This window comes from Rana temporaria, chromosome 8 (genome assembly GCF_905171775.1).
Source record: "Rana temporaria chromosome 8, aRanTem1.1, whole genome shotgun sequence".
NCBI lineage: Eukaryota > Metazoa > Chordata > Amphibia > Anura > Ranidae > Rana > Rana temporaria.
In genome coordinates this window covers 124,764,582-124,787,104 of record NC_053496.1, presented here as the reverse complement: position 1 = coordinate 124,787,104, position 22,523 = coordinate 124,764,582, and the positions used below count along the sequence as shown (strand labels likewise).

Here is a 22,523-nt window from a genome sequence, read left to right as displayed (position 1 = left end):
AAATTATGGTGGAAAATAAGTATTTGGTCAATATCAAACAAGCAAGATTTCTGTCTCTCACAGACCTGTATCTTCTTCTTTAACCTCCCTGGCGGTATGATTCTTTCTGGTTTTAGGTGCTGAAAGCGGTACAATTATTTTTCATGGAAATTTGGCGTTTTATAGTGTAGGCCTGTAATTCTTACGAATAACTTTAAATAATTATAACTTTTAATTATGCTTGCTTTTTTACTTTTAATGTTTGATGATGAATTTCCCCACAAATCGCTATCGCTCAATTCTGCAAGTGATTCTAATTTATTATCGCAGTTTTCTAGCTGGTCTAAAAGTACTTTTGATGTAAAGGGACACTGTTTGGTTGCTATGGACAATCTCCAGTTTGCAGGCAGAAAGAACAGTTTTTATTATATAAAAGTGCATGCAGGACACTGGACAGACCACTAGGGACAAAGGGTGTGTGTAATTATTTGATACAGTACTGTAATCTGTAAGATTACAGTATACTGTATGTATATAATGTGTGTAACTTTTTGAATTTGGCGCTGAACTCCGTCCCCGTGCGTCGTAACGTCGCAGGGAATGGAGCTTGGCACTGTTAATCGAGCGAGGAGACACAGCTCGAATACTCTCCCTGTATTCTGCAATGCGATCCCGAGTCTGGCTCTGGGTTACCGCTTTTGGTATGCAAGATTCACCCCGAGCCTGGCTCTGGAATACCGCTAAGGAGGTTAAGAGGTGCCTCTGTCCTCCACTCATTACCTATATTAATGGCACCTTTTTGAACTTATCAGTATAAAAGACACCTGTCCACAAGCTCAAACAATCACATTGCAAACTCCACTATGGCGAAGACCAAAGAGCTGTGGAAGGACACCAGAAACAAAATTGTAGACCTGCACCAGGCTGGGAAGACTGAATCTGCAATAGGCAAGCAGCTTGATGTGAAGAAATCAACTGTGGGAGAAATAATTTGAAAATGCAAGACATACAAGACCACTGATAATCTCCCTCAATCTGGGGCTCCATGCAAGATCTCACTCCGTGGGGTCAAAATTATCACAAGAACAATGAGAAAAAATCTCAGAACCACACGGGGGGACTTAGTGAATGACCTGCAGAGAGCCGAGACCAACGTATAAAAAAAATTACTACGCTGCCAGGGACTCAGATCCTGCAGTGCCAGACGTGTCCCACTGCTTAAGCTAGGACATGCCTGGGCCCGTCTGAGGTTTGCTAGAGCGCATTTGGATTATCCAGAAGAGGATTGGGAGAATGTCATATGGTCAGATGAAACCAAAGTAGAACTGTTTGGTAGAAACACAACTCGTCGTGTTTGGAGGCGAGAGAAATGCTGAGTTGCAACCAAACAACACCATACCTACTGTGAAGCATGGGGATGGCAACATTATGCTTTGGGGCTGTTTCTCTGCAAAGGAACAGGACCGCTGATCCGTGTACATGAAAGAATGTATCGTGAGATTTTGAGTGCAAACCACCTCCCATCAGCAAGGGCATTGAAGATGAAACGTAGCTTGGTCTTTCAGCATGACAATGATCCCAAACACACCGCCTGGGCAATGAAGGAGTGGCTTCGTAAGAAGCATTTCAAGGTCCTGCTGTGGCCTAGCCAGTCTCCAGATCTCAACCCCATAGAAAACATTTGGAGGGAGTTTGAAAGTCCGTGTTGCCCAGCGACAGCCCCAAAACATCACTGCTCTAGAGGAGATCTGCATTGAGGAATGGGCCAACATACCAGCAACAGTGTGTGACAACCTTGTAAAGACTTACAGAAAAAGTTTGACCTCTGTCATTGCCAACAAAGGATATATAACAAAGTATTGAGATGAACTTTTGATATTGACCAAATGCTTATTTTCTACCATAATTTGCAAATACATTCTTTCCAAATCAGACAATGTGATTGTCTGGATTTGTTTCCACATTTTGTCTCTCATAGTTGAGGTATACCTATGATTATGATTACAATTACAGGCCTCTCATCTTTTTAAGTGGGAGAACTTGCACAATTGGTGGCTGACTAAATACTTTTTTGCCCCACTGTATACCATTTTGCACATTCATTTTCAATTGAAGTCAAAATATGTTTACATGAAACGGAATAATGTCCTCCTGCCATTCTATTTATGACTGTTTTACACAGTAACTTTTCAACCAAAGGGAAAAATACATTTACGTGAAACAGATTAGAGGCCTTTTTGACATTCTGTTTGGTGGTTCAATAATTAATAAATGTGAACATAAGTCTGCATAAAGACTCTTTGCCATTCTGTTTTGCCTTTTTTTTTTTTTTTTTTTTTTTTTTTTGTGCAACATATTTTTTTTTTTTTTTCTGTCCAAGTTTTGTGTTCCTTTCAAGAAGTTTATTTTAGAATCATGATATTAATAATTAAAAAGTTGACTATAATACATCTCTCTCTCTCTCTCTCTCTCTCTCTCTCTCTCTCTCTTGATGAAAATAAACAATTAAAATGTATACATAAAATGTTTGCACAGTACTGTAGTAGGTACGCATTGTTGCACTTTGGGTGTTTTACTATATTCAGTTCCTTTTATTAATATATCTGCTGACTCAGTCTTATATTGGCAGTATCCTATATGTAACAAAGCTCAAGTATGTCAGTTGCAACCATGCTTCTTACCAGTAAGGATGAGCTCAGGCGTGTTCATAAGTCCACATGCCCGCCAGGAAGCTGACACTCTGCAGCGCTAATCGCAAGCAGTGAGACGTTTCCTCATCCGCGGCTGCACAGATCAGGAAATGTCTCACTACCTGTGATCAGCGCTGTGGAGTGTCGGCTTCTTGGCAGGTGTGGACATGCAAACATGCCTGAGCTCATCCTTACTTACCAGTCTTTCCCTAGCCACTTGCTGTATCTTGCATGCATCACACCTGTGTTACACTGAAGGCTATACAATATTATAATAAACCCACCAGGAGTGCAGCAGTACCATCTATCTGTCTGAATTGGGATTCTAGAGGTGTTGACATGGGAAGGAATGAGATGCACTGCAAAGATCTCAGGAGCTGGGTAAGCCACCTTTTTTGTTTTCTTTCCAGCCTTACCTGACCCAGTAGCAGCAGAGTGTGTGGCTGGGATCTGTGCAATAATTTGGACGTCTTTACTATGAATGGATCACATGGATCAGCATCCCCAGCTCCTAGACACTTTGGACAAACGGCTGCTCCTCCGTTCACTGGAGGGAAGCATCCTCATTCTAGTGGCTCAATGCAGCTTTGCAGGGATCTGCTCAATTCATTGATGACTAGCCTGACTCCTCTGCATACGATGTTCCCTCCTCTCTGTTTACATGAGATGGCAGTGTTTTCATAAAAGTAACAATCACCATCAAAGACTGGTTTGCCACTAACCTTGCAGGATAAAGTTCAGTTCTGGTTACCCACATTAGGGACAGATGAGGAGAAAATGCAATATTTGTGAATTTTTCTCAGTGTTGCAGGTACATTTTGCTAAGACATGCAGTTTTAAGAATTGTTGAAATTAAAGTGCTACACCAGTAAGAGGTCCAGATAAAAACTTTATTTAAGGTCCTCTGGGGTATAGAAGCCACCTGCCCAGGAACCAGATCATTTACACCAGCATGAATACCGTAAGACAATACCAATAAAGTAAACCTAAGGGTCCAGCGCTATCTTTCCATGTCAACATGGCATATCAACTTGGGTAACAAAGGGAAAATGGCCCATGGGATTTTGAATGAGGCAAGCATGGGGGCCAACAAAATAGAGTAAAACAGTAAAATGGTTTATTAATACCTGAGTAAATGTATAGACATAAAAGCCAAGCTGTTAGCATGATGACAAATTGCTTGAAAACATGCACATGCTGTTGTATACAATGTTACAGTTGTTCTGGCGTCTATAACTCGGCGCGTTTTATGAGCCACTGCTCGCCTCTTCAGGAGCAGATCGTTTGGGTGCAGTATCGCTAGAAAAACAAAGTATGCATTGAAAGTACATATCGCATAAAATATCTTTTTGCAAATAGAGGCCCAAGTGGTGCCCCATACTTACAAAATTGCGAAGCCAAGGTTCCAAAAAGTGGTTCCCTAGGAGGCGGCCACAGGATGCATGGGTACCACCAGCCTGCTCTATTCTCTTGCGCATATCGCTAGTGGCTGCTATAGCCACTAGCAATAATTACTGTCAGGAGCCCGGTAGGAGTTTTATTCCCGCATCAACGCGGTTTGTGTTTCGGGGAATCAAGCGGATTTGAAAGAAATTTGCCTCAGGTTTAGGCTGCTGCATCCTCTCAAGGTGCCTCTGTCAGTTAAGGCCTTAGATAACACTCCCAATGTCCTCCTAACTGAACATTGATCCTTATGATGGCTTCAGCTTAGCAGACCAATGGTGACAACCCTTAGTGTGTTGTATTGCAGGTAATGGTAATGCTTTAATGATGCCCATGTTTTGCTTCCTGTTTTTGTTACTGTGCTCTTTTTCTTGGCTGTAATCTATAACATTAACCCTTTGCACTTTTTTTACTCTCCAGGTCACCCATCGTGTTTAAAATTCTGTCCAGAGCTCACCTCTAATGTAAAAGCACTGAGGTGGCAGTGCATCGAATGCAAAACTTGCAGTGCCTGTAGGATTCAAGGCAAAAATGCAGTGAGTTCTGTAGGGCTGTTCACATTTGTTAGGTTAATTATTTTAGCCATTAGGTTTAAACGTCAGTGATTAAACTCTCATTAACTTTCTCTTGCAGGATAATATGCTTTTTTGTGACTCTTGTGATCGAGGATTTCACATGGAATGCTGTGACCCACCTCTGGCCCGCATGCCAAAGGGTATGATTTGTTTCCGTTTTTTATTTATAAAATTTTAAGCAAAGCAGAATTGTTTTGGAGAAAGTTCTCTCTACAAAATGACTAATACTAATGTTATACAAGTGGCTGTTCCAGTCTTTATATGTGGGCGCTGCAGTAGGTTTCTTTTTATACTTTTTCCCCTCTTATTTTAACTGGTGATACTGCCATTAACTTTTTGAGGGTGACAACTGTACTGAGTGGCATTGTCACCCTAGGACTGGGTTATTTTAAGACTACATAGCCTTTCCCACTCTTCTCCATTACAGGGAAGGCCTTTTGTAGTCCACAGAGATGGCAGGGAACAATGCTAACAGTCCAGAGTCAGAGAATACATCATGTCAGCTCACAAGATTTCTGGCTAGATGAACAGCTATTTTTTTCTGTTTGTTGAACAAATATAATTAAACACTTTAATTTGTATATTTAGCACATCAAAAAGGAGCAAATCAGAGATATGTTAACATACACCTTAATACCTGATTTAGTTAAGATCCTGTGTAAAAAGCACAAGTTATGTTCTGTAAAGACCATATGCATACATAATTACAGACATGTAAATGTAAGTATGTGTAAAATTCTTCATCCTCCTCTTCTAGCTGCCAGTGTTGCAATATGTGTATACGTTTGAATATACATGCGTATGTGTGTAAATGACTGCACTGAATCATAACACACTCTAGATTTTTTACTTTTCTACACATTGCTGCATTATTGAATTTTAGACTTTATTCACACGGCCATAGTTTTTTTTTTTTTTTTTTCTTTAAACACTTTTACAAGCATTTTTTATTTGCAGGCCTGAATGCAGCTGCATTGTTTTCAATGGAGACTCTCACAGGTGCGTAAACATGCACTGGTCTGAGATCTGTAACAAAAAATCTGTAACTGTGGTATTGGGGGGGGGGGTGGGCAATTTTACACAAGCATTTACTTATTATGCAGGAGCATTTGAAATAGCAAAAAACATTGTTAATAAGATCAGTAAAATGTTTACGTCCATGTGAATGTAGCCTTAAGCAGCTGTGTATACTGTCCCATAGACGGCAATGAACCTGTGTTCAGATCAGTAAAAGAGGAAAAAAAAAATGCATGACTAAATGTTTTTTATGCGCCTGTGTGCAAGAGTCTTACATTTTTACATTTTGTATTGATCGGTATATTTCTTACCATTGCCATGACCCACCACAAAAAAAATATAAAAAATTGATAATGATGATTTATCTTTTTCCTAACATTCACAGTGATACAGCATACATGTGCGTTATTTGTTGTTGGCACCCATTGTAGTCAAGAAGCAATAGTGCGTCATTGTTCTTTTTATATATGCTACTTAAAGGCACCAACCATGATGAATATAAAAAAAAGACGTGTGTATATGTGAGAGATATATAGGCTGTTACTGATATTAAAATTTTCGTGTTCGATTAATCGTTTTTTTTTTTTAATCGATCAACTCATTTCTACTAATTATAACGCACAGACAGATCCAACTACTTTTAGCTGATCTCCTTGCATTGCAACTCTGCATTACTCAGTGGTAAACGTGGTATACACTATATACAATCACTCGACACAAGTTAGTTTCCACAATCCATGACTTAACTTCACAGTTCACACAAATACGTTTTAAACTCAAACTGTAGCACTGACGTAAGTAATTTTTTCTTATTAAACTTTAAGAAAAACATAGAAAGTTAGTTTAACTTTAATTATAAAACGTATCTAGTATATTGACTGTCAGTCAATTTATAGTTGGCATCACTTTAGCTAGTCACACAGACATACCAGAGTGTTTACATTTTCTGGAAGCAGACATGATCGCATTTTATTGACAATATACCCTGAAGAACTGAACAGTCTTTCGCACGGAACAGATGTTGCCGATACACAAAGAATTGTCTGCACAAAACTGCTTAGGATAGGAAAACAATGGTTATTTTTGCCCCCTTCCCCTGATGGATTTTTTTTTTTTTTGATCCTTCCTAAACATATTGACTTTGACCTTCGACTCTGATTCTTACACTAACCAATAGCAAGCCCTGATCGTGTTTTATTGTTTATATAAATCGGAGAAAAAAAAAGTACATGGCCGGGTTTTAGGCTAGGTTCACACAAGATAAACAAGATAAACCTGTGCTCAAATCGCAATAGCTTGTACCTTGTACATGTACAAGATCCATCGGGCGCTGAAGGGTGTGACCACATATTAACGCTAGAAATTCTGCACACTGCTATATACCCTTTCTAGCAAACTTTGCAATGAAAAACAGGGATTCTTGGTTCACACACATTGCAATACATGTTGAAGCTTTAAGTCCATGCAAAGTTTGTTAGAAAGGGGTATATAGCAGTGTGCAGAGAGATTTCATCCAACATTTCTGAGTTCACACAAAATCACGCACAGACCTGTAGGCAAAACCTGCTGCTCTTTACCCACACGGGGCGATTAATTCCTATAGACTTCTCTACCTGCAGAATGCAGGTCACACTTGTATGAACGGATCCTTACAGAGTGATCACTGTTGAAGCCTATTAGTGATCAGGAGCTTCTTTTATTTATTTATTTATTTATTTATTTTAGATTTACCAAAACAATATAATATGAGGTCAAACCTTAAGGCCCCATTCACACCTAGGCGTTTTTACGCCTGAAGCGCACTGCTCACAAACGCCAGAGGGGAGAATTAACATTATTCCCTATGGTGACTGTTCACACCTGAACGCCTGAACGCCCAAACGCCTGTCGCGCGAAGCTCAAACAAGTCCCGGACCTTTTTTTGTCGCGCGAATCGAGCGACAGAGGCGTTTGAGCGTTTTTTTTCCCCCATAGAAAGTAATGGGAAACGCGCGTATTGAGCGTATCGCGCGACAACAGGCGTTTGCTATGAGCGTTTCGTCGCTTTAATCAATAGAACTTGTCGCCCATGCAGAAGATTAAAAAAAATCTACCAACATAGCAACAAGTGATGAAAAGATGATAATTTTTCCTATTGGCTAAAATAAGAAACGCCGAAGTACAAAAACGTCGCACGACGCTGTATGCAAACGCGCAAATAAGCATGAATACGCGCGAAAAAAAACGCCCGAAAAAACGACCGAACGCCCTACGCTCAGGTGTGAATGCAGCCTAACAGTTTCCATTTGTTCGCAATCATGCAGGCCCTTGTACTACATGGTTTTGTTGAATCTAAAGGAAATCAAAAAAACAAATGTTGTATAGTGTGTATCCAGCTTTAGTACACGACCAGCAGCTATCAGTGACAGCTCTGTTTCCCTGCTGGCAGCATGCTATGGAGCACTCATCCAGTGCAAACACAGGAGCGTACATATGTGACGACTGGGAAGAAGGCTCATCTCCATGATGAGATAGAGAGCGAGAGAGAGAGAGAGAGAGATCTACTATAAGCTTGGTGTCAACAGGTTAAATTGGAGGATTTAAGGATGTAAATATAGCGCTGTATTGTTTTAAAGTGGATGTAAAAGCCCATTCATGAAATCTGACCTGGGCATATATATCGGCAGTGTTTACTTATCACTCTCCAAAGCTCTAAGTCTCATGTCTTTCTACTGCTCCGTTACTCTGTTATCAGCATGATAACTTCTGACAAATTCTCCAACGCAGAAGATGAAAGCAGCTATAAATTTGTCTGAAGACAGCAGATCTACATGTAAAACTTATGTAGGGAGATTTTTTTTTTTTTTTTATCCCTGTGTATTATCTGAGGCTGTTCACTTCACTGGGTATGTGTGAGGGTTTACATCTACTTTTAATAGTGAGCAATAAAGTCATAAACATTAACTACATTTTGTTTAATTTAAAAGGTGTTTAAATTTTTGCAGCACAATCCCAGCCATTAATGTTGTTACTTTTTAGGAATGTGGATTTGTCATGTCTGCCGGCCAAAGAAAAAGGGTCGTAAAATCATTCAAGAGAAAGCTGCACAGATCAAGAGGCGATACGCAAAACCCATTGGCCGACCAAAAAACAAACTAAAGCAACGCATGTTGTATGTATTCCTTTTTCCTGTGTTTTTTTTTTTTTTTATGTTGAAAAGAGTTACTCAGGTTTCATAATACTGCAGAAGTACTGTGGATGTAGATCTATATATGATACCCTAGTCATGTCCTCTAATGTTTCTACATCTATATTTAGCCAGATTTGCAGTTCATAGTTTGCTTTTTTTTTCCTCCTTGATTTTATTTCTTCTGTCCGACCTGATTCTCACTCACTGTCTTCTACACAGAGAAGGTAGTCAATGATGAGGCAGTAAACTTCAGAGCTCTGAGCTTCAGCGAAAACAGTCATTCTCCTCCATAACAGCTCCTAGGGACTGGTTCATTATAGATCATTGGTGAAGGAATTTGTTGATACTGCCTACCTATACAGGTGCATCCCAAATTTTAATATTGTCAGAAAATGTATTTATTTCAGTAATTCAATTAAAAAAGTGAAACTCTTATATTTTTATATAGATTCATTACACGCAGAGTTATATATTTCAATTATTTCTTTCTTTTAATTTTAATGATTATTGCTTACAGCTAGTGAAAAAACAAAATTCAGTATCTCAGAAAATTTGATTATGACATAGGACCAATAAAGTGTTTTTAATAAAGAATTGTTGGCTTACTGAAAACAATGTCGATGTACAGTATAGTTTCCACTTAATACTTGGTCGGGCTCCTTTTGCATGAATTACTGCATCAATGCGGCGTGGCATGGAGGCAATAGTCCTGTGGCACTGCTGATGTGTTGTGAAAGCCCAGGTTGCTTTGATAGCGGCCTTTAGCTCATCTGAATTGTTGGGTCTGGTGTCTCATCTTCCCCACAGATTATTTATGGTGTTTAGGTCAGGTGAGTTTGCTGGCCAATCAAGCACCGAGATACCATGATCATTTAACCAGGTAATGGTACTTTTGGTGGTGTGGGCAGGTGCCAAGTCCTGCTGGAAAATGAAATCGGCATCTCCATAAAGCTGGTCAGCAGAAGGAAGCATTAAGTGCTCAAGAATTTCCTGGTAGAGGCTGAGCTGACTTTGGACTTGATAAAACACAGTGGACCAACATCAGCAGATGACATGGCTCACCAAATCATCACTGACTGGAAAGTATACACTGGACCTCATGCAACTTGGTTTCTGTGCCTCTCCATGCTTCCTCCAGACTCTGGGACCTTTGAATTCCAAATGAAATGCAAAATTTACTTTCATCCGAAAAGAAGACTTTGGACCACTGAGCAACAGTCCAGGCCTTTCTCTTTAGCCCAGGTAAGACACTTCTGATGTTGTCTCTCGTTCAGGTGTGACTTTACACAAGGAATGCAACAGTTGTTGCCCATGTCCTGGTTACGTCTGTGTGTGGTGGCTCTTGAAGCACTGACACCAGCCGTAGTCCACTCCTTGTGAATCTCCCTCAAATTGCTTTACAATCCTCTCTAGGCTGTGGTTATCCCTTTTGCTTGTGTACCCTTTTTTTTTTTCTACCACACTTTTTCCTTCCACTTAACCTTCCATTAATATGCTTCGATAAAGCACTCTAGAAGGCCAGCTTCTTTAGCAATGACCTTTTGTAACCTCCTTGTGTCTTCTGGACAACTGTCAAGTCAGAATTCTAACCCATGATTGTGTAACCTACTGAACCAGACTGAGGTTCAGGAAACCTTTACAGGTGTTTTGAGTTAATTAGCCGATTAGAGTGTGACACCATAAGTCTACAATATTGAATTGTTTCACAATATTCTAATTTTCTGAGATACTGAATTATGGGGTTTCACTAGCTGTAAGCCATACTCCTCAAAACTAAAAGAAAAATGCTTGAAATATATCACTTTGTGTGTAATGAATCTATATAATTTATGAGTTTCTTTATTTGAATTGAGTTACTGAAATAAATTTTGTTATGATTATCACATTTTTTGAGATGCGCCTGTATATCACATAGGATTTCTTCTTAAAGTGGATTTTCAGTTCAAACCCCCCCCCCCTTTTTTTATATCCATCTTTACCTGGTTGAGGGTTTTGCACATTTAAATTGCCCACCCAGCAGATCCAGCGCCACTACCTTCTTCTGTGATGTCATCGGGAAGCTGCAGGCATTCCTGGTTCAGGTGGCAGTTCTCCCATGACATAAATAAAAAAATAAAAAAGAGAGCCCATTTTGCTCAGCGGAGGGATGGAGGCAATATCCAATTGAGGGTGAAGATCCGCTTTAATGTTTTTATCATTCAAGCTTTTTTTTCATCTTGCATACAAGTGTGTGACTAATGCCACTGGCTAAGTTTATACATTTTTTTAAGCAAAATGTGACTTAAAAGTAATGTTTAGAAGTTTTTTCTTGAAATCTTTCTTGTATCCCGAGGTAGGGTGAAAATATTATTTTGACAACTGACAATTTTTATTATCCGTTTTCAAAAAATACAAAGTACAGGAGATTCAAATTGCCAAAGTGCAAAAGGTTCTATCACACAAATAACTGAACAAAAATACAGTGGGTAAACCTCACCTAGCACTTCAGTGACAGTCATCAGTGAGGTCATCAGTATTTCTTCCAAGAAGAAAGGGAGAAAATGCACAATCCCAAATAAGTCTTCACACTTTACACTGAGGTATGCAGCCACGTACCTAGTCACTGTATAAAGTAAAAAAGAAAGGGAGGTAGTGAGGGGGATAATGGGAGTTTACCTGCTTTCGGGCCCAACCAAAACCAAAAGTTACCATCCGCACGTCCCACAGCAACCAACAAGCTTTCTTGCCGAGTAAACCGAGTCCTGCTCTCTATTTTCTCGTCGAGATTCTTGTCAGCCTGTTTTCCCACGAGAAACCTGAGAGTGTGTATACTTGCCTGTCGCCGTGGAAACCCGCGCATGCTCGAAATGACTTTGACGCATGCGCGGTAGCTTCCACGGCATAGGTAGGGCGAAGCAAGATGGCGATGGCATCGAATGTGACGAGCGCAAGCTCGTCGTACGCGATGTCACCGCGTTCTTGCCTTTTAAGAGAATCACGGTTCTTTTGAAAGGTCTGTGTGTACACTCAGGCGGCAAGAGATTCTTGCCAAGAATCTCGTCTGGAAAAACGATGTTTTTTTCCTGGCGAAATTCTTGCCCGTGTGTACGAGGCCTATGTCAGACTGGGAAGCTTCCAGAATGTCTGAGTTGCCAGACCTGGTTATGAGTGTCTAATGAAGAGTTTAGGAGTGCAGTCAGGTATTGCATCCTGTTCACATTTTGAATCCTGGAGTGCAGCTCAGTCAAGGAGGGCAGCTCCCATTTCTTCCATTTGAGTGCAACCACGGCAGTCAGCACCTGTGCAAAGAGGTGTTGTGTTTTTTTTTTTGTTTTGTTTTTTTCTAGAAAGTTTAAAGGAGGATTTAGTAGAGAGACCCAGGAGAAAGAAAGGTTTTAGGATTGAAAGAAATCCAGGATCCAAAGATGGAATGGATTTAATTAAAGGACCATCTGCCGTTCGTGGGCGATCAATGGGTAGGACCAATAGATGTAGTACAATGTGCTTGGATAATTTTTAGCATCACCAGCAACAGCGATCAGCAGAGGGATATATGGAGTGGAGAAGTTTTGGCGTGTGATACCAGTGAAAGCTAATCTTGCACTGGTTTTCCTTATATAAGGTACATATGGAGCTTTTAAATGCCTGGGACCAAGTTGGATGCCATGTCTTAAAGAGAAGCTCTAACCGCAAGGCCTGTTCCCACTTTTGCATATAGGCATTCAGAGCCTCTGGTGGCTTGGAAACAGAAATGAGGAGTTGATCAATTTAGGAGATCGTTTCCTTAGAGGATGGGCCTTCTTGAAAAATTCTTTCAAACACCATTGGTTTAGGGAATTGGAGGGTGCTTGTGAGGTTTTGTGCATCGTGGTGTACTAGGGAGGTAATGTTTTTATATATGCACTAATGGGTACAAGTAGCTGGGCATATGATAAAGACATACAAGACCAGAGGATACCTTTACTGAAAGATGCATTTCAAAAAGATTAGATCTAGATATCCAAGCAAGTTGTATCTGGGTCTCAGCTTTTCCTGTGAAATCAAGTAGCCCACCCACCACCTGTGAAACAACTGTGTTGTTCATTCAGATCTTGGCCGCATTCACAATGTCTGTGGTATACACACTTTTATAGTACATTTCGAAATGCATGTAATGATTGTATATGGATACAGGTGTATGTAAATACAAGCAGAAGTGATTTTGGAATTCTATAAAGTTTGTTTTTCTCGGGTTACTTTCTTTGCATTAAACCCCTTTCTGCCCACCCTGGCATCCCTTTAAACAGTTCTGAATGCCAAAGGTCAGGAGGACCGGCGATCACGTGACCACAAGTCATGGAAAGCGGTCCAGGTTTTAGCAATGGTTAGAGCAGTGTGGCTTCCTGTAACAGTTGCCGAGATATAATTAAGAAATGTTTATAGACCAGGAAGATGTTATTGCAGTAGGCTTGGATGGCTGGGCATGTCAACCCAATATGTAATGCTGTACCAAAAAAATTACAGCGCAATATAGAATAAGGAAAGACTGCCCCTTAGTCCACCTGTGTATAATTTAATCGGTATAAACACAGATGTTATGTAAACCCCTCAGGTTTGTTAGAGAACCTTGGTGAATAAACAGCAGATTGCGAGAATCCATGTGGGGGACACAGCAAGCTGGTGGAAGAAGGTGCTCTGGTCAGATGAGACCAAAATTTAACTTTTTGACCTAAAAGCAAAACATTATGTGTGGTAGAAAACTAACACTGCACACCATACCTACCCTACAAATTTTGTGAAATGGATAAAAACTTTGAGATGAAGTAGGTTCTGCTATTGGCATGGAAAGATATTTTACCATGGGAGACAAACTGGCATGTGCGACATTTGATTTTAAAGCACTGAAACATCCCTAGCAGGTTTCCAAATAGATTGTCTGATGCAGAATGTGTATTACTACATTTTGAGTTGACTAGGGGCAATCTGGCTTTTGATATTCCAGGCCCGACACTATGCAATGAGGGGTCTGGAACCAAGTGTGGAACCTAGTACTGGATCATGTAGTAGAATGTCCCAGTGCTGGGCACAAATCTTCATCTTTTTTCACTTCTTGTGAAATTGAGTGATGAACCTAATTGGGGCCTGATCTGTCTTAATAATTTGTTATTCTGCACTAGTGAGGGCTTCTAGAAGGTGGTAAAGCTCCTTCACCAACATCAGGTGAATAGCCCCTTGGTGGTGGCAGCTACTGGAGTGAATGTACAAATTTTGCAGCGATTAGGTTTTGAGTGGTTCTCTGAGTTAATTCTAGAGCCTAAAATACCTAGATTTAGATCCAAGAACACTAATCAGGTTGTAAAGGACAATCCGTAATGGTGGTTGTTACAGAATTGAACAAGATGGGCAATGGTGGAGAGAGGACCATCCCAGAGGAGAACAATCTCAACAACCAACCTGCCAAAAAAATGCCAAATGTTGGGCAAAAGGGCTGTGGTTTAAATGTAATTGGCCTCCCATGGGCCCATTGTTAGGTTGACATAACTGGGGGCAAAATGTGCCCCATAGCGTGCCTGTAGTCTGGAGGTTGGCTTTCAGCAGGGAATGACTCGTTATGACGTGCCATCTCCTTAAAGTGGTAGTAAAGACAGTATCTTTTTTTTACCTACAGGTAAGTTTATAATAAAGCTCACCTGTAGATTAAATGAATTTCTCCTAAACATGCACTGTTTAGGAGATATTCTAGGCAGCAGGAGCCGTTGACGTCACTGGCACATGGCAGCATACCAGTACCATTCCTTCAGAGCCCGGTCTCGGCATTGACTCCTGTGCGCACATCATCGGAGCTCGTTCCTTCAAGCGGCTGCAGCACGCAAAACCAGAAGGAAGACCGGGTGAAGATGAAAGCCTCTGCAGCGGTGACAGTGCGCCTCTGGAGGACTTAATTTCAAGGTAAGTCTTACTAGCACATTATACCTTTTACCTTGCAGTTTTTTTTTTCTTTCTTAACCTTTACTACCACTTAAGGACCGACTCCTGCAGATATACGTCGGCAGAATGGCACGGCTGGGCACAAGCACGTACCTGTACGTCCTCTTTAAGTGCCCAGCCGTAGGTCGCGTCTGCCCGCGACCCGGTCTGAAGCTCCGTGGCCGCGGGACCCGGTCCGAAGCTCCGTGGCCGCGGGACCCGCGGACCCGATCGCCGCCGGAGTCCCGCGATCGGTCCCTGGAGTCAAACAACGGGGAGAGCTGTGTGTAATATAGGGAAACACGATCAATGATGTCACACATCCAGCCCCGCCCCCTACAGTTAGAAAAACATATGAGGTAACACACAACCCCTACAGCGCCTCCTAGTGGTTAACTCCCAAAACTGCAATTGTCATTTTCACAGTAAACAATGCATTTTAATATAATTTTTTACTGTGAAAATGACAATGGTCCCAAAAATGTGTCAAAATTGTCCGATGTGTCCGCCATAATGTCGCAGTGAAGAAAAAAATCGCTGATCGCCGCCATTAGTAGTAAAAAAAACCAAAAAACTATCTCCTATTTTGTAAACGCTATAAATTTTGCGCAAACCAATCGATAAACGCTTATTGCAATTTTTTTTTTTAACCAAAAATAGGTAGAAGAATACGTATCAGCCAGAGGGGGAAAAAAAAGGTTTTTTATGTCTTTTTGGGAGATATTTATTATAGCAAAAAGTAAAGAATATTGAATTTTTTTCAAAATTGTTGCTCTATTTTTGTTTATAGCGCAAAAAATAAAAACCGCAGAGGTGATCAAATACCACCAAAAAAAAAACTCTGTGGGGAAAAAAAGAATGCCAATTTTGTTTGGGAGCCACATCGTGCGACCGCACAATTGTCAGTTAAATCGACGCAGTGCCGTTTTGCAAAAACTGGCCAGGTCCTTTACCTGCATAAAGGTCTGGGTCTTAAGTGGTTAATAACTGATGATGACTCCTCCTTGTGGCTCACAGCAAGGATCAGCTACTGGTTTTTAGGATGCCGGTGGGTGCCTGTTTCTCAACAGCACAAATTGCACACAAAAATGCATCAAAAAAGCATATAGATGTAATTTTGATGCACTTCCATTGATTTCTATGGACCACAAAGATGCACTGCATTGCACCAAAGTAGCACAGGACCCTTCCCCAAAGCCGCACCGCATTGATGTAATAGGGCACCATTGGAAGCTTTATTATTTTCATTGTAATGCAATTCAGTGAGACCAGGCCTTAGCGATATATCATAGTTATGAACAAAACATAAAGCTTCACATCTCATTGAATCATTTTAGTTAATTCCATTTGAAAACGATATACTCCATTTATGGCTAGGATTTTATTTCAACTTCGTAATTAAGGAGACTGCCTGTTTTCTGCCTGATCAACAGAGCCACTAAACATAGAATTATAGTGTAGTATACATGTGGGTATTACCTCAACACCCAGTATTCACATGCTTGCATCAAGTCAGTGTTTCTGCAAGTACTGAGGGAATATTAGGGATGACAGCCTTTGAACTTGTGCCTTAAAAACAAGTTAGAATGGTCTGCTGTTTCATATATTTGTAATGTCAAAATTTACCTTGTATATGCATAGCCCAGATATTTTTTGTTTGGAATAAAGTAGGGAAGGATTAGAACCAATGCCAAGTTTCTGTGGCCCTACTGATTAAATTCGAGAGAGAGAGAGTTCGAGAGAGAGAGATTTGGTTATACATGCACTTTAATGCATTTCACATCTAAGTATACTAGTTAAAAGTGCTATGGTTTTTCTTCATCTTGTTTACAATACATGTAATGTCTCTAATAACAGCATTCACATGCAAAGGATGCTCATGTAATTTTATTAAAATCTGCAGAATACATTTTCACCATCTTAGGTGTAGGCTTTGTGCAGATAACTAAATTGCCCAGGTTTTTTAGAAGTTCAGGGGAACCATAAAGGTAGCCAAACTCAAAGTAAAGTCCATAACGGGTCATAGAAATTTTTCTTGAAATCCTGTGTGTCAATTGAAGAAAACTTCTAAATGCATTATATTCTTAAATATACTGATTTTATTTTTGAAATGTAATCATTATTTTTTACATGTATTTAGGTTATTTGTGGGCTTTTTTTTTGTTTGCTAAAAATCACTGTGTTACTTGCAGGTGTATGCCCAATGATGGAACATCTGTGAACTCATTACCAGGAAGGGGGCCATCCGGTAGGATTCAAAAAAATAAAATGTGTCCCACCACACTGCCATCTGGTCATGCTGCATCGGACCCCATCAGCAGCCTGGCTGCGTCTGACCTCATTTGGCCTGGCCCCCATCCCATCACTTCCACCTTCACTTCCACCTGTTCCCCTCTCAAAGTTAACAGGAAAACCAAAGGGCTAATTGACGGCCTCACTAAGTTTTTCACTCCATCACCTGAGGGACGCAAATTTCGCAGGCGAATGGTAGACTTTTCTGTGCACTACCGTCCCAGGAAAAAACATAATGACCCAGACTCTTGCACTCTCCATAGGCTGGCAACGAGTACCACTCATGGGCTAGGCAGCCCTCCTCTTCCCTCACAACTTGTTCCCCCACCTGCTCACTCACAAATCTCTTCCCTTTCTGGCTACAGCCCTACCTCACAGCAATCCAGCAACTCTACCACGTCTAATTCACCCCAGAGTTCTTCAAGTCACTCCAGTGCCCCATCACTCAGAAGCCTACCTAGTAACAGTCAGTTGAAGGGGCTGTTTGATGGACTGTCCCATATCTATGCTACTCAGGGCCAGCCACGCCAAAAAAGCCACCCAAGCTATGCACCTCCAAAGCGCCTTCGCCAAAAAGGCAGACTGTACACCTCAACCCACTACTTTGGCAAAAGGGACGCAAGGAGTAGGCTCCTTCTTTCCCACTCCAGCCCTCCAAGTTGGGCAGTGCCTCGGGCATTGAAAGCCTTTGCTCAGTACAAGCGCTCCTCATTCTTTATAAAACACAGGACAATAGGCAGGTTAAAGTACAAAGTGGGACCTATAGGGGCGGGAGCCAGGACACCAGGAAAGGTCAGCTTGGCAGACAGAAGGACTAGGAGCGACCAGGATGATGGTAAGCAGAGGCTTTAGAACCCTTTCCTCTGTACATTTATATTGCACTTTAGCAGTAGCATTTGAACATTTTTGTAACATACTGTGTCACTTGCCTTTTTAATGGTAGTGCTGCTAATGCAGTCTTTTCCTCCCTGGTCAGACAACCGCTTAAGGATAATTTACAACATATAAAGCCAACACAAACTCAGGAGTTCAACAGTCCATAGATAGATCGAAATTCGGGCAGTTCAACAGATAACAGAGTTTAAATCCATCTATGGCTGTTCCAGTTCGAGAAAAGTCGATCTGGTGATTCAGCCGGATGGCTATTCAGGAAAAAAATGATCTATCTATGGCCAACTTTAGTTTGTAATTTTTAATAGCATGCTTCACTGCTTGACAAGAAGGTGTCCTTTGCATTTTAAAGAACAAAGTTTTGATAATGCATGAAATAATCTCCAGTTGATTGTAGATTGTTTCAACTGGTCAGGCGTCACAGTTGGAAGCTTAAATTTCCGATGTAGGACAACTAATTGCATTGCTTTGAGGCTCCGGAGGCCACTAACATTTGTGGGCAAATCGTTGTACACTAGTCTGTACAACATCATCCAACATGTAGAACATATTAAATATATATATATATATATATATATATATATATATATATATATATATATATATATATATATATATATATATTTACTGTGTGTATACATACTGTGAGTGTATATATAGATGGTAGCTCAAGAATAGCAACATTCTATGGAGTACAGTGATTTAAAAAAAATATTTATGATTTATAAATTTAACTTAAAACCTTTTTTGTGTGCTTTTTTATGTCTTATCCGAAAATAAAGAATTTACAGTCTAAAGTACTTTCTTCTGTACTCTGTTCAGAAAGCCAGATGAAAATAAAAGCAAGCAAATAAAGCCTAAAGACAAAGTTGATGTTTTTGCCCTGTATATGCCTAGTGCAAATTTGCCTCAAAAACGCAAGTGTAAAAATAGTAACATAAAGTCTGGAAAATTATAGAAATGTACTTTAAAGAGGAGCTCCAGGCTCCTTCAGAAAAAATTAAGTCAGCAGCTACAAATAGTGTAGCTGCTGACTTTTTTAATTTTAGGACACTTGCCTGTCCAGGAATACAGTGGTGTCTTCACCCGAGCCAAGTTTTCAATCAGCTATTGGGTGCTGCTGCTGCCACTGCCATCTTGACTAAGGGAAACTGGCAGTGAAGCTTCCAACTGCACATGCGTGAAGCACGCTGCGCTTTGTGAACAGGCTGGGTGCGGGGGAGGGAGGGGGGCTATACTTCTAGCTCAGTTCACCTTAGCGCACTGAAGAGGGAGTGGGTACCTGTCAAAACCAGGGCAAAGGTACCAAATGTGAAAGCGGAGGGGGGGGGGGGGCAGATAAGCAGAGCTTCCCCTTTTGGCCAGATCTCTGATTTAACCTATATATTGGGGCCCTATTTTATGATCATAATTTAAAAGGCTGTACTCCTAAAAAGAAAATATGGAGACCACTCTTGCTGAACTTTTCTTGAAAATGCAATGAAAGTTGCTTAGTTACTAGTGACTTCAATGTTGCTGACCAAAAACAAGTGTGCAGAAGTAAAGGCAGAACTCCTGATCTCAATGTTTGTTTTATGTTGGTCATTGGATTAGCAAAACAGCAAGGCAACTAGCATTTTCAGAAAGAGAAGTCAAACTGCCTCCATATGCTCTAACTAATGATTTCCTAAATGTCTGCATTATTAGCACAGGTAAAAAAATACAACTGTTGCTTCATTCCTGATTTTTCCCTTTCTAGTCTTAGCAAAAACATCTTGGTCTGATATATAGATTTCAGCGTAGCTTACCTTGTATTTCACCTCTTTAGATGATATTCCCTCTTTCCACATACTGTGCTCATGTTCTGCCTGGTCTTTCTTACCATTTGATCAAAGCTATAGAATAGTTCAGCTATTACCACCTCCCTGGCCTCCATATCTTCATTGCTTTGGTTTTTTGGCATGGCTGGTCCAGTGTTCTCCCATCTGGCTGCATTATTTGGGTACTGCGTTGTCCCCAACTCTAACTCTGCTTTTCATCAGCTCAACCCATGCATGTTCTTCCATATCTTTCATCATTGCTTGCTTTTATCCTAGTCATTTCACCAAATAATACCTTTTTACCTTTTACCTTTTTCTCGAACTTGACCTGACTGCTTACATTACAGAGTAGAACTACATTAAATATGTAATTGGAATACTTTTTGTTCTACCAGAACGTCACTATTGTTTAAACATTTGTGTAAATACTATGCAAAAAATGTACATGTATTCATTAGTTTCAAATTATGTCCACATCTTTGAAGTCATGAACACTTTGATCTCCTCTACAACTAAATTCCACCTCCCATTCAGTAGTAGACAGTACTCAAAATGAAGAGATGGGAAAGATGAGCTGTTAATGGTTTTAAAATATGTATTTTATGACAGTGCAAGAAGGTCTGGACAAGCACAGCTGGTAGCCTGTGAGCCTGCTGGGAGAAAGCTGGGCAAAAAGACAGGTGTTAGTTTAGTTACTTGGCTTCTAACACTTGTGCCCCCCTCCAGTTTTTGGTTTCTGGCTTTTTTCCATTTTATTTTAGCTCTTCAGGACTTTTTTGTTTGCTGGTGCTAACCTGTGGAACATTCACACCAGATTGTGTAACATGTTTCCAGCTGTTTGTTAAAATCCACATTTTTTTCATAGGACTTTTCCACACCAGATTCCTTGCACTGACATATATTAGAAAAAGCACTCACATTTATTTTTAACTATTGACCTGTATTTAACATTCAAATTAGCTGAAAGTGATTCTTTTATAATACATAAAAAGGTTCAATATGCTGTTGGGCATATCTAGTACACATGGATTAACACACAAAACTGATGTGAACATAGTTTGTCTACAACAGTTGAATCCCCCAGCACTGCCATTATAACCAATGTAGGAAGTAAGAATAGAGAAGGGGACTAAATGACATTTATCAGTCAACCACAAATGAATCCCCCTCGCTGTCCTAGTAAAGCTGGCCATACATGGATCGAAATTTGACCGGTTTAGCTCCTCCCAAACAGGACTGTCGGCAGTTGTCCCTCTGCCAGAATACAATGGAGGAGCAGGGGGTTTACCCTATACATCTTGAATGTGTGGATGTGGGAATTGTGTTTTTTTTTTTTGATCAGCTGGTAAATCCCAGCTGATCTCCAAAAAAAAAAACAAGCTCCTCTATGGCCAACTTCACAAATGTACCAAAATTGGAGGGGTGTAAATAATATAGTTCTCTGCTCAACGTGAATGTCGAGCAGGGCTTCTCAGCCTTTCAAATATTAATAAAAAAAAAAAAGTAGACATACCTTCCCTAACAACATCTTCATTTTCTACTGTCTACTTCTATTTATAAAGCATTTCATATAGAGCATAATATATTTTACAAGTGACTGTAGACTGTTACCTTTTGGTGATGATGTTGATCATTTTTATGACCTCAATAATCGGTGAAGATGAACAACATCAATTATTGTTTATCTATTTTTATGTACTCCGTTCCTCTTTGTTGAGCATTGCATATTTTGTGCAGCCTGCGCTAACTAATCATTGCATCATTGTACAGTCAATAATGAACTTCCACCTTTTTTCTGTTTTTCAAGGGCTCTTAGTAAGAAGCTTCTATATACATACATTAAGACTATCTAAAGGCAAAGCTTTCACAACATTTTACAGGTGGAGGAACTTGTGCCAGCATCCCAACTAGCATCAATAATCTAAATTGTGTATGTGTGGTTAGACTTTGTAGGCACCATTACCTGCAACTCCTGTCTCTGACACATAATATATCTGAATAAAAACATAAAAATGTTATTATAATAAAATTGATGAAATTTAACTATAAGATCAAGGCTAACAAACGCTCAATCAAGAGTGCCATGCAAGAGTATATACATTTTCGAGTTCTATATTCCACGAAACATCATAAATGCCAACAGCTCTTGTATAGCATTTGATTTTAGTCCTGTGGATAACCCAACACGTTTTGATGAATTATTCCTCAGGGGATAGAGTATCTAAAATATCTAAACGTATCACTCTTTTAAACCATATTGACCACGTTCAGAACCTTACAAAGATGATGCAAATTTGCAGGTTCTGTCAGCCATATGTTAAAACCATTGTCAACCTTCCATACAGTCCACCCCCTCCCCTCAGAAGACAACTGAGATGCGAACAAAGGGTTGCTCAGAGGACCCTGTAAGATTATGGGAGATCATATTGTAACGGCTACCCATGTAGTGAGAGGGTCTCAGCCGTTGGAGAAGTCCCTTTCCCTGGCAAGCTGCGATATGCAGGTACCGCCGGTATATCCCATCGAATGCCCTTTCAAGAAACGAGACGGGCTACGTTTGCAGAGTCAAGCAGGACTGATTTTTAATGGTTCACTCTGATATACAGTATTCAAGGCACATGAACAATCAAACTGTCCCCACCCACACATCACACCGTGGGGAAGCTTCAATCACCTTCTTTGAGCTAATTATAAACATTTCTTCATTACCAGAACTCAAACACAATGATCTCCTTGAATCAAT

General features: G+C 40.3%; 1 protein-coding gene across 2 annotated transcripts in view; it reads left to right on the top strand.

Annotated features, from left to right (window-relative positions):
- Positions 1 to 22,523, top strand: part of KAT6B (lysine acetyltransferase 6B) — a 203,023-nt gene that overhangs the window by 98,417 nt on the left and 82,083 nt on the right. The window contains exons 4-7 of one of the 2 annotated variants that reach the window (XM_040320659.1): positions 4,533 to 4,648; positions 4,746 to 4,827; positions 8,723 to 8,855; positions 16,991 to 17,925. In XM_040320659.1, coding sequence (XP_040176593.1) covers positions 4,533 to 4,648; positions 4,746 to 4,827; positions 8,723 to 8,855; positions 16,991 to 17,925 — 1,266 coding nt within the window. The remainder of the gene's footprint in view (positions 1 to 4,532; positions 4,649 to 4,745; positions 4,828 to 8,722; positions 8,856 to 16,990; positions 17,926 to 22,523) is intronic. The other variant, XM_040320660.1, reaches the window with a different exon arrangement.